Source organism: Tachysurus fulvidraco, chromosome 14 (assembly GCF_022655615.1).
Source record: "Tachysurus fulvidraco isolate hzauxx_2018 chromosome 14, HZAU_PFXX_2.0, whole genome shotgun sequence".
Classification (NCBI taxonomy): domain Eukaryota; kingdom Metazoa; phylum Chordata; class Actinopteri; order Siluriformes; family Bagridae; genus Tachysurus; species Tachysurus fulvidraco.
The window spans coordinates 26,659,581-26,672,624 of record NC_062531.1 but is presented as its reverse complement, the minus strand read 5'-3'; the positions used below and the strand labels follow the sequence as shown (position 1 = coordinate 26,672,624).

The following is a 13,044-nucleotide window of genomic DNA, read 5'->3' as shown; positions in this document are numbered from 1 at the left end:
ATTATTATTATTATTATTATTATCAGTGCCATTTGCCTGCCAAACTTTCTAATAAGAATAGTTTGTCAGGAGATGTGTACAGTGTACAGTGTGTACAGCGACTTCTTTCCTTATAGAATCATTTGTGTGTAAATGTTCATTGTGTCGTTAGAAAGTAAATACATCCTGTAAATGAGATTATAATGAGAGACTAGAACGGTACATTTCCTAAAGAAAATGTGAATGTGCTTGCACGTGACGTCAGTTCCCCTCATTGTGCTGAGTGTTTTGATATATGACATGTCCATGTAAATTTTTGATTTCGCTTATTTTGGGGGCGGGGCTACACGTGACGTCAGTTCCCCTCATCGTGCTGAGTGTTTTATGTTGTGTAACTGAGATATGGCTTCTTTATAATGCAATATGGTTCGTAAGGTGCACTACATGGTTGCTAGGGTTTGGCTGCACAGTTACTATGGTTATATTTGCAGACTAGTTTCTCACCTGCAACAAAAGAGCACTCCTGAAAATACATTTATCTTTTCCTGAAACAAGCGCCATGAAGATCTTGAACTAAAGCATCAATCAGTGATTTTACTGGGAAAAAATATAATCACGTTACAATAAGGATCATTAGTTCAAATGTAATGTATTAACTAACATTTACTAACCGTGAGCAATAAATTATTGTATTTAGTAATCTTTGTTAAAATAAAGTTTATTCTTTGTTCATGTTAGTTCACAGTATATTAAGTAATGTTAACACGGTGTTAATAATGTATTAGTAAATGTTGAAATTAACATGAACAAAATGAATAAATGCTGTAGAAGTGCAGTTCATTATTAGTTCATGTTAAGTAATGTGGTAACTAATGTCAACTAATGAACCTTTATTATAAAGTTTTAGAAAAAAAAATACTGTCCAAGGGTGGATTCAAACCCCGAATGTCTGCAGGCTAAACGGATTCGCTATCCACTAAACCATCCAGGAACACGAGGAAGCCTTTGTGGTTTTATGTATTAATTCACTAATGTGAAGCATGGCGCGTCTAACAATACCCCAGCTTTATTATATTACAGTCATTCTTATCATTCTTTGTGATATACGTGTCATATGTTTAAAAATAAATATATAATGTGAGGAGACAAAGAAAAAATGCGCTTAATTATAATTAATGGGTGTCATTTAAAAGAGCTGTTGCTGCTCTTAAAAGGACATTAGTTTAAAGTGAAATAAAAAATTATAAAAACTACACTGATAGTTGAAAACAACAAAAAGTTATACAAATGGCAGAAACAACAACATATGTGACCGCCGTGCTGTCCAAGGCACCACAGCACTAGGTTTAAGCATTAAATACACGGTTAAATGTTATAGTGTTTGAAAGCTTAGACTCTCGGGATTTTATTAAGCCCACACACAAAGCATAATATTATTTATAGCCATCATACTAATTTAATCCAAGTTGATAGTCACCGGAAATAGGCGGCGCTTCCCTTTCTTCACTGGGGTAATATTTTCCAAAACAAATGCTTGTAAAAAATCCCCAAGAGTCTAAGGAACTGGAATATGTAAGCCTTTTAATCCAAGACGCTTTAATCCAAAACGCGTTTCTGACCGAAAAATGTGCTTCCGTCCTTAATCTTTTTCTTCACGTTGTGTGATCTGACAGATTCACTGGTGTCTGCTGCCCTCTTCTGGATGTTAGCACATCTACAGAGAGATTCCCCATTCAAGTCTATGGGGAAAAAACACCCCTTTGAACTTCCATACTGGGAATTCTGGAATTCTGATCGCTTACAAAATAGATAGCACACCTCTCCTCAATGAGCCGGTCGATTTGACACCTCATTTATGGGTCTAGGACAAAAGCTGCGGGACAAGTTACTCGCCGAAAAAGTGTCCGGAAGAAGAAGAAGAACAAAGAATAATAATAATAATAATAAGTATGCAAGAGAATAAGAATGTGCTTTAGCAAGCACATTAATAATAATAATAATAATAATAATAATAATAATAATAATAATAAGTATGCAAGAGAATAAGAATGTGCTTTAGCAAGCACATTAATAATAATAATAATAATAATAAGTATGCAAGAGAAAAAGAATGTGATTTAGCAAGCACACTAATAATAATAAGTATGCAAGAGAATAAGAATGTGCTTTAGCAAGCACATTAATAATAATAATAATAATAAGTATGCAAGAGAATAAGAATGTGCTTTAGCAAGCACATTAATAATAATAATAATAATAATAATAATAAGTATGCAAGAGAATAAGAATGTGCTTTAGCAAGCACATTAATAATAATAATAATAATAATAAGTATGCAAGAGAATAAGAATGTGCTTTAGCAAGCACATTAATAATAATAATAATAATAATAAGTATGCAAGAGAATAAGAATGTGCTTTAGCAAGCACATTAATAATAATAATAATAATAATAAGTATGCAAGAGAAAAAGAATGTGATTTAGCAAGCACACTAATAATAATAAGTATGCAAGAGAATAAGAATGTGATTTGCAAGCACATTAATAAGTATGCAAGAGAATAAGAATGTGCTTTGGAAGCACATTAATTATAATAAGTAAGCAAGAGAATAGGAATGTGCTTTAGCAAGCACATTAATAAAGAGCTCAACGTGGAGGATCAGGACATGTGTGTGTATGTGTGTGTTAGGGATGTTAGTAGCTCAGTGGTTAATGTGTTGGACTACTGATTGTTCATGGGTTTGAATGTATTGAAATATAAATGTAAGTAAATCTGGATAAGAGAGTCTGATAAATGTGTTAAAAGTTTGTGTGTGTGTGTGTGTGTGTGTGTGTGTGTGTGTGTGTGTGTGTGTGTGCTCGATGCCGACAATCACCTCATCAACCTTCATTACACTTGTAATCATTACCAACTCCAATCATACCAGAATATTGGGGTTCTATTAAGTCACCTGAACTCACCTTATAATTTGTCGAGCTGTAACTCCAACCAGGTTATACTGCAGTCAGCCACTAGGGGGCCTGAGAAACATTTACATACACACACACACACACACACACACACACACACACACACACACACACACACACACACACACACACACACACACACACACACACACACACACACACACACCGCCTAACAGAGAGAAACAAACACAACACTTGAACTTGAAGCGGAAACTGACACTGAATTTGTTTCCGCTTGTTTTGTCTTGTGTAAGTGGCTCATGTTGAAAAACACCTTCAGGAACTTGTGTCTTGTGATCAGGGGAAAAAGAGACAAAGAAAGTTTCTGCAGAAGCTGAATATTAGAAGCTGACTGAGGAAGAAATGCAGGAGCAAGATGTTGGTGGACGTGATGCAGAACGTCAACATCTACAGAATCAACAGGATCCTTCACAGCGTGTGAAGAGAAAGTGGAGGTAAGAAATGTTTCATTTTCTAGGATAAAAACTTTCTTTCTCTTGATGCTACTAGTGAAGAGTAAATAGGAGGTGAAGTTCAGAGGGACAAATTAAATTATGGATAAATTAATGATGGTTTATTTGTGGAGAAAATACACAAAGACATGAAGACCTGAGAACAGCAAAGGAATATGAACTAATGAGAAGAAAGAAAAATGGAGTCTGTTAAAGTTTAAAGCTGAACTGGGAAATAATTACAGATAAAATGTGACACACAACTATTACTACACAACAACTACACTACACATCTATTACTACACAACAACTACATTACACAACTATTACTACACAACTACTACATTACACAACTATTACTACACAACAACTACATTACACAACTATTACTACACAACAACTACACTACACAACTATTACTACGCAACAACTACATTACACAACTATTACTACACAACTACTACATTACACAACTATTACTACACAACAACTACACTACACAACTATTACTACACAACAACTACATTACACAACTACACTACACAACTACACTACACAACTATTACTACACAACTATTACTACACAACAACTACACTACACAACTACATTACACAACTACACTACACAACAACTACACTACACAACTACTACTAAACATCTACTACTACACAATTACTACACACAACTACTACACTACACAATTATTACTACACAACTACTACACTACACAATTATTACTACACAACTACTACACTACACAATACTAGTACACAACAACTGCACTTCACAACTACTACTACACAATTACTACACACAATTACTACAATACATGACTACTACTTTACACAATTATTATTACACAACTACTACTACTTACAACAACTACACACAACTATTACACTATACATCAAATACACTACACAACTTCTACATTACACTACTACTAAAAGTAATGTTTGCATTGTATTTCAGTAGGAGTAAGATACTGATGTGTATCATCATTTCTTTGGTGATCATCATCATCATCGCTTTACTGGGGGCCATCGTTGGGATTACTGACAGAATTCGGCTTATAATGGAAGGTTACACCTCGAATCACTGCTACAGCAATTCCGGCGTCGCAGCCGAAGCAGGGAAATGTTCTGAGATCGGCAGGTAGGACAAAGCAGAGATCTTCACTCACTACATGCTACTGTAGCCCTTCTGTGTGATCAGACACATGGACTAGCCACATGCATAAGTGAGCCTTTGGTGTCCATGATGGTTGTCCTTCCACTGCATAACAGAAACACCCCACAAGACCTGCTGTTTGGGACACGAGACATAATCATTTGGCCCTCAGTCTTTACACTTGCATACATTTGGAGAAATGACTGATCACCAGCGTCATCTGCACACTGTGGTTTCAGAGGCTGTAATAGTCATGTTGTGTGTGTTTGTGTGTGTGTGTGTGTGTGTGTATGTGTGTGTGTGTGTGTGTGTGTGTGTGTGTGTGTGTGTGTGTGTGTGTGTGAGGAATATGTTAAAGCGTGGTGGTTCTGCAGTCGATGCTGCCATCGCAGTGCTGTTGTGTGTGGGACTGTTTAATGCTCAAAGCATGGGTATCGGAGGAGGACATTACATCATCATCTATGACAGCATAACAGGTGACATTCATCCATCCACTCATCCATCCATCCATCCATCCATCTATAAAATGGGGCCAAGGTCAGACACAGGCACCGAAAAAATCTACAGTGCTCAGAGTAAATGAGTACACCCCCTTTAAAAAGTAACATTTTAAACAATATCTCAATGAACACAAAACAATTGTCCAAAATGTTGACAAGACAAAAGGTTATTATAAGAATAATATAAAGATTAATAGAATGCAAAATTCAAGATTAATGTTAGATAGATTTAGTTCACAATGTGTATGTATTTATCCCCAATGAACAAGTCTGAGGTGACTCAGGTGACTGTGTGGAGGAAAAACTCCCTTAGATGGTAAAGGAAGGAACCTTGAGAGGAACCTCATCCTCATCTGGGTGACACTGGGGGTGTGATTATATAACCTCATCCTCATCTGGGTGACACTGGGGGTGTGATTATATAACCTCATCCTCATCTGGGTGACACTGGGGGTGTGATTATATAACCTCATCCTCATCTGGGTGACACTGGGGGTGTGATTATATAACCTCATCCTCATCTGGGTGACACTGGGGGTGTGATTATATATATACAGTCTGATAAATGTTGTAGTGATGTAAAAGTCCACATGGAGTTCACATCTTTTTAGTTTAGCAGAGTCTAAGTGTAGCTGGTAGATCTCTAGATGCTTCAGGATACGCTGGGTCGGCCTCATCTCAGTGGTCCAAAAACTTCATCACACGCATCGGAGCTGGAACAATCTCTGGATGCCTCGGGATGGTAGAAAGAGAAGCAGTGGAGAGGAAATAATGTATCTGCTGTTCATAATATTTGCAAGTCTGATATAATAGTGCACAGTATTATGGGATGTAGTATGAGCGTGAAGGATTGTAACGTGTTAGAAGACTAGTTAGATACATGGGAGCTAAACCATTAAGAGCCTTGTACGTAAGTAGCAGCTGTTTGTAATCAGTTCTATACTTAACAGGTAGCCAGTGTAGAGATGATAACATTGGGGTTATATGGTCATACTTTCTTGTCCTAGTGAGAACTCTGGCAGCTGCATTTTGGACTAACTGTAACCTATTTATTAAGGATGCAGGACAAAATTTAGGGCCGACTCAATTTTTTTTTTACTTTTTTTGCTTTAAGTCCGACCGACTTGCCGGTTGTAAATTTGGGTTAAGACCGACCTTTTATTTTACTCTTCAAACAACTAATACAAAAGCAATAAAATAATATTAACGGGTTCGGGCACCATAATATATCTAAAAAAAGTAATTAAAACAGCTCGACACAGCTTTAACTTGGCACGAAGTTCTGGAAAAACTGTCCAGCATCAAAATAAGGTTTGCGATGATGCGCCCGAAGGCAGGGATTGAAGACCCGGTCAGTGACGTCATGATATGCTAATGTGTTTAAAGTCATACCGACGTAATTACCATCACCATAATTGTACTTTTTTTTTACATTGAAACTTGAAAAAAAAATATAGACCTACTGACTCCCCCCCCTTTTTTTTTACTGTTACTGCAAACCAAAATATTTTTAAGGATGGCCTTACTTTCATGTTATAAGTTAAACAGATGTTATATTAAACTCGTCAACATTTTGGACATTTGTTTTGTGTTCATTTTTTAAAATGTTACTTTCTAAAGGGGGTGTACTCATTTATGCTGTGAGCAATGTATGTCAGAAATAATCTATAATATAAAAAAAAATTATAAATCATAATAAATCATAATTATAATGAATAATTTATCCAATTTATAGATCCATATATGCTGTCTGTCCAGTCATTCTACTTCACTTAGTGTAAAGTCTTAATAAATCCATAAAGGCACATAATAAATCCATATCAGCTACAAATTAGTTTCAAAATCAATATTAATTCCCTGAAAGTCGACTATTATTGTTTTTCTATCTTAGAGAAGGTGGAGACGATCAACGCAAAGGAAATGGCTCCCCTAAAGGCGACAGTTAACATGTTCGGCAAGAACACAAAGCTCGCTCGAGAAGGTGCTGAACGTTCTGAACATGAATTAAAGCTTTCATTGATATACATTAATCCTTCACTGCAGTAAACCTAAGGGCTTATAGATGTTTAGAAGCCAAATGATGTTTTTATTAATAAAGAACTTTTACAGACTGACTACGTCTGTCAGTCAGTTTAAAATACATGATACTGTTTAGTTCTGAAGGGACGTTCAGCTCTTTAGCCCATCGTGTTTTCATGAATAAACAGGAGGTCTGGCCATCGCGGTCCCCGGCGAGCTTCGTGGTTATGAACTGGCACACCGGCGTCATGGCCACCTGCCGTGGAGGGATCTGTTTCAGCCGAGCATAAAGCTGGCGCGTGCCGGTGTCCGAGTCAGCAGAGTTCTCGCCAAATCCTTGAGTGAAAACCAGACTGTCATTGAGGATGATCCAGTGCTGTGGTGAGGGACAACATCACTGTCATGGACATGTCAACATATCAGCAGCACCCATGTGTTCTGTTCAGGAGGAGAATTTCTCTGTCCAAGACAAAACAAATATAATATTAATCCATGTTTAAACTGGAAAAGCAAAAATAAAGGTCAGAACAGGAAGTCATGACAGGAAGTCATGACCATATAAGGGAAGTGAACTACACAGTATATTCATCTAACATGACAGAATCAGGACAGAATGTGGACTTTACCACAGACTGAATACTTTACTGACATAATATAAAAGATTTCTTTGAATTGTAATCTTCAACTTTATTCTCTGTTACAGTGAAGTATTTTGTGATTCCAACAAAACCATCCTGAGGGAAAACGACACAGTCAGATTTCCACAGCTAGCAGACACCTACGAGAGGATCGCTAATGAAGGAGCTGATGTTTTTTATAATGGCGCAATGGCTGAAACCATAGTGAAGGACATCCAGGCTGCAGGTCTGTCAGTGTTAAACTAATAAAGTCTTCAACATGCTAATATCTCTGTTATTAACAGCATAATATTAATAAACCCTGCAATACAATACTGATGTTAATATTCACTACAGTATAGATGCTAATATTCACTACAGTACTGATGCTAATATTCACTACAGTATAGATGCTAATATTCACTACAGTACTGATGCTAATGTTCACTACAGTACTGATGCTAATATTCACTACAGCACTGATGCTAATATCCACTACAGTACTGATGCTAATATTCTCTACAGTACTGATGCTAATATTCACTACAGTATAGATGCTAATATTCACTACAGTACTGATGCTAATATCCACTACAGTACTGATGCTAATATCCACTACAGTACTGATGCTAATGTTCACTACAATACTGATGCTAATATTCACTACAGTATAGATGCTAATATCCACTACAGTACTGATGCTAATATTCACTACAGTATTGATGCTAATATTCACTACAGTATAGATGATAATATTCACTACAGTACTGATGCTAATATCCACTACAGTACTGATGCTAATATTCACTAAAGTACTGATGCTAATCCATACTTTGACTAAGAGGCTAATGCTCAGTGCTAATCACCTCATGTATGCTAATCTGTTCCTGAATGATCCAGGTGGCATTATAACACTTGAAGACCTGTCAGGTTACAAACCAGTGTTAAATGAAAGCCCACTGAAGATCAATGTGGGAGAATACACAATGCACGTTCCTAATGCTCCATCTAGCGGTCCTGTGCTAGCGCTAATCCTCAACATTGTGAAAGGTGAGTGTGTGTGTGTGTGTGTGTGTGTGTGTGTGTGTGTGTGTGTGTGTGTGTGTGTGTGTGTGTGTGTGTGTGTGTGTGTGTGTGTGTGTGTGTGTGTGTGTGTGTGTGTGTGTGTGTGTGTGTGTGTGTGTGTTTGTGTGTGTGTGTGTGTGTCTGCCAGGGTAACTTCTAAGCAACATTTGCTAATGTTAATGTTTATAAGTCCATCATCAGGAGAACACTGAACATCAGTGATGTTCATGACAGGGTTACAAGGAGACTGAGTGCAGTTATAGATCATAGACAAGCCAGAAGGCATTTTGATGTTGGTTATGAAAGGAAAGCATTGCAATCCAACATAAGAACCTTCTCCTGTCTGCTTCTGGACCAGGAGGGCTTGCTATCTTTGATGGATCGATGAATTCTAAACATTACCAGTGAATTCTATTGGAAACTGACTATGAAGCTTACACAAGATCTTATAACTAGTGTATGATGATGATAATGATATAAAAGTGTTAAATTGTCTCTGTGCAGGTTATAATTTCTCAGCCAGCAGTGTGTCTACTCCGGAGAAGAAGACGCTCACTTATCACCGCATTAATGAGGCTTTCCGCTTCGCCTACGCTATGAGGACCAAACTGGGAGATCCTCAATACCTCAACATCACTGACGTGAGACAGTGATAAGTTTCACATCATGGTGTTTGTTGTTCATCAGTAACACATTCATTTTCAGTTTTAATGAGGAACAGTTAGATATACATTGTGAAACCACAAGTTTCTTTTTGCTTGAAACAGGAACTAAATTTCTGAGCAGGGAACTAAAAAACCATCAGACCACCATACAGATAGTTTGGTGAAGATATTATTCAAGCCTGTGGCTTCATGAAGTTTGTTCTGTCTGTCCCTCTTCAGCTCATCCTAAACATGACCTCAGATTACTTTGCTGATCACATCCGCAGTAAGATAACAGATAAGACCACACATCCTGAGACTTACTACGGACCGGAATACTTTAACCCTGAGACTTATGGGACGACTCATGTGTCTGTCATCGCTGAGGACGGGAGCGCCGTGTCTGTGACCAGCAGCATCAACCTTCAGTAATACAATAAAATTAAACACAATCATAACACACTTTACTGCTCTCAGCCAATCAGAACACACTATACTGCTCTCAGCCAATCACAACACACTGTACTGCTCTCAGCCAATCAGAACACACTGTACTGTTCTCAGCTAGAAGAGAGTGTATAAATGGTCCTGATGTCTTTGTGCAGTTTTGGCTCTAAAGTGATGTCGCCTTCCACTGGAATCATCTTTAACAATATTATGGATGACTTCAGTTCTCCGCACATCACAAATGCATTCAACGTTCCTCCTTCTCCTAATAACTTCATTAAACCAGGTAACAGATTTCATCTAATTATTCATGTTTATTCAGTCATTCAATATATTACAATACATGTGTTTATCACAGCTACGTTTATTAAAGCTTCAGATTACATCATCCTCGGCTCATGTGACTGTGTGTGCAGGTAAAAGGCCGCTCTCGTCCATGTGTCCGACCATCATCTGTGACAAACACAACAAAGTTAAAATGGTCGTGGGAGCTTCAGGTGGGACAAGGATCACCACGGCAACGGCTCAGGTAACACATACAGCTTCATCATTGTTCAGTCCATCTGTCTATTCATGTTCAGCCTTTATGCATCCCGTCCGCTGTAAACCCATCGGTATATCCATATGTTTATCTATCCAACAGTCTGTGCTTTTCATCTGTTCTTCTATCTATCTGCTCATATATGCATTTATTTATCCAAATGTCCATCCATCTGTATATCCAGCTATACATCCATCTCTTAAAACCATTTATTCAACTATTCGTCCATCCCTCCATCCATTAACAGATCTCTTCATCCAGTCATCTGTATACCATCCCATACAATAGCTGATGGAATATAATCATCCACCTCCTGATTGATCCGTTCATATTTTATCTCTACATGCTCTTTCTAGATGAACAATGTCTAATAACCGAGAGGTTTTGAGTGTGTATCTGAGTTTATAGCACATTTATAAAACACTCTTACTGATTTACACAGACATAAGTCTTGTTATAAAGGTTTATGAACACAGGTCACACGCGGTGTGTCAGTGAATGGTTTCCTCTCGGTCACAGGTGATCCTGAACTCTCTGTTCTTTAACTACGATCTGAAGAGAGCTGTAGAAGAACCCAGGTTCTACAACCAGCTGAGCCCCAACGACACTGAGGTGGAGCCGGACTTCGAGAAGGTGGGTCTGGAATTTTAGCATCAGGATGAATGTCTAAGTGAATCAGACTGAGACTTGATTCATCGCTATCATGTGATCATTTCTCCAAAAGTGAATTATATTCAGAATTCAGAATTATGTTGGATTCAAATTTGAGTTTTTAGTTTTGTTTTTCATCACATCACGACTTCATCACATGAATCCAGGCAAATGAAAACTCCTACATGACAGCACAGTTATAGTGACACAAAGATTCATCTGAGTCATTTGAATAATTCATTACGAATCAACCGCTCATCTTTTGTCTCTTCCACTGGAATAAGTTCCTTCTCCTGCCTCTGAGCATCATTACAACAAGCACATCACTCTTTTCTTCTCTTGTACACTACTATAATAATAATAATAATAATAATAATAATAATAATGCTGGATGCAATGTGGATTGGGTGGCAGTCGAAAACAGGGGCCTCTGGCTCTAGGGACATGTAATGTCACCTCACTGGGGGGTGGGGGGTGGGGGCTGGGGGAGGAGCCTGAGCTGGTGCAGGAGGTTGAGAGATACCGACTAGAGATAGTTGGGCTCGCCTCCATGCATAGCTCGGGCTCTGGAACCCATCCTCAAGAGAGGCTGGACTCTTAACTACTCTGGAGTTGCCCGCAGTGAGAGGCGGTGGGCTGGTGTGGGCTTGCTCATTGTCTCCCAGCTCAGCAGCCATGTGTTGGAGTTCACAGTGAATGAGAGGGTCGTTTCCCTGCGCCTTCAGGCCGGGGATAGGTCTCTCACTGTTGTTTGTGCTTACGAGCCAAATGACAGTGTAGAGTACCCGACCTTCTTGGCATCTCTGGAAGTGGTGCTGGAAAATGCTCCGAACTGGGACTCCGTCGTTCTACTGGGGGATTTCAACACTCACGTGGGCAGCGACAGTGACACCTGGAGGGGCATGATTGGGAGGAACGGCCCCCCTGACCTAAACCCGAGTGGTGTTCTTTTATTGGACTTCTGTGCTAGTCACAGTTTGTCCATAACGAACACCATGTTCAAGCATAAGGGTGTCCATCAGTACACATGGTACCAGGACACCCTAGGTTGGAGGTCGATGATCGACTTTGTGGTTGTTTCATCTGACCTCAGGCCGTATGTCTTGGACACTCAGGTAAAGAGATGGGCGGAGCTGTCAACTGATCACCACCTGGTGGTGAGTTGGATATGATGGCGGGGGGAGGAATCTGGACAGACTTGGCAGACCCAAACATGCTGTGAGGGTCTGCTGGAACATTTGACAGAGTCTCCGGTCAGAGAGATCTTCAACTTCCACCTCCGGCAGAGCTTCAACCAGATCCTGAGGGAGGTTGGAGACATGGAGTCCGAGTGGACCATCTTCTCCACCTCCATTGTCGACACGGCCGCTTGGAGCTGTGGCCGCAAGGTCTCCGGTGCCTGTTGTGGCGGCAATCCCCGAACCCAGAGGTGGACCCCGGAAGCCGTCAAGCTGAAAAAGGAGTCCTATCGAGCCTGTTTGGCTCGGGGGACTCTGGAGGCAGCTGATAGGTACCGGAGGGCCAAGCGAGCTTCAGCTCTGGTGGTTGAGGAGGCAAAAACTCGGGTCTGGGGTCTGGGATGAGTTCGGTGAGGCCATGGAGAAGGACTATCGGACGGCCTCGAAGAAATTCTGGCAAACTGTCCGGCGCCTCAGGAGGCGGAAGCAGTGCCCTGCTCACACTCTTTACAGTAGGAATTTGAATCTGCTGACTTTGACTAGGGACATCCCCGGACGGTGGAAGGAGGTTCTCCTCAAGGTTCGAGCTTCGAGGTTCTCCTCAACCCTCCCGACATGTCTTCCACTGAAGAAGCAGAGGCCGAGGGCTCAGTTGTAAACTTGTCAATCCCCCAAGCTGAGGTCACTGAGGTAGTTGAGAAGCTCCTCAGTGGCAAGACACCGGGGGTGGATGAGATCCGCCCTGAGTACCTCAAGTCTCTGGATGTTGTGGGGCTGTCTTGGTTGACACGCCTCTGCAACATCGTGTGG

The 13,044-nt window shown here is 39.8% G+C and overlaps 2 protein-coding genes across 5 annotated transcripts in view; both read left to right on the top strand.

Annotated features, from left to right (window-relative positions):
- LOC113638869 (glutathione hydrolase 1 proenzyme-like) overlaps positions 1 to 13,044 on the top strand; it is a 50,772-nt gene that overhangs the window by 35,695 nt on the left and 2,033 nt on the right. The window lies entirely within an intron of this gene.
- The window catches only part of LOC113638876 (glutathione hydrolase 1 proenzyme-like), an 11,962-nt gene continuing 2,033 nt past the window's right edge, over positions 3,116 to 13,044 (top strand). The window contains exons 1-12 of one of the 4 annotated variants that reach the window (XM_047822994.1): positions 3,116 to 3,404; positions 4,378 to 4,557; positions 4,918 to 5,048; positions 6,964 to 7,053; positions 7,280 to 7,472; positions 7,795 to 7,955; positions 8,609 to 8,758; positions 9,278 to 9,414; positions 9,658 to 9,845; positions 10,023 to 10,150; positions 10,281 to 10,393; positions 10,925 to 11,038. In XM_047822994.1, the coding sequence (XP_047678950.1) occupies positions 3,313 to 3,404; positions 4,378 to 4,557; positions 4,918 to 5,048; positions 6,964 to 7,053; positions 7,280 to 7,472; positions 7,795 to 7,955; positions 8,609 to 8,758; positions 9,278 to 9,414; positions 9,658 to 9,845; positions 10,023 to 10,150; positions 10,281 to 10,393; positions 10,925 to 11,038 (1,677 nt within the window). In that variant the 5' untranslated portion in view covers positions 3,116 to 3,312. Of the gene's footprint in view, positions 3,405 to 4,374; positions 4,558 to 4,912; positions 5,049 to 6,963; positions 7,054 to 7,279; positions 7,473 to 7,794; positions 7,956 to 8,608; positions 8,759 to 9,277; positions 9,415 to 9,657; positions 9,846 to 10,022; positions 10,151 to 10,237; positions 10,394 to 10,924; positions 11,039 to 13,044 lie in introns of those variants that run through there. The other 3 variants (XM_047822993.1, XM_047822995.1, XM_047822996.1) reach the window with 3 other exon arrangements.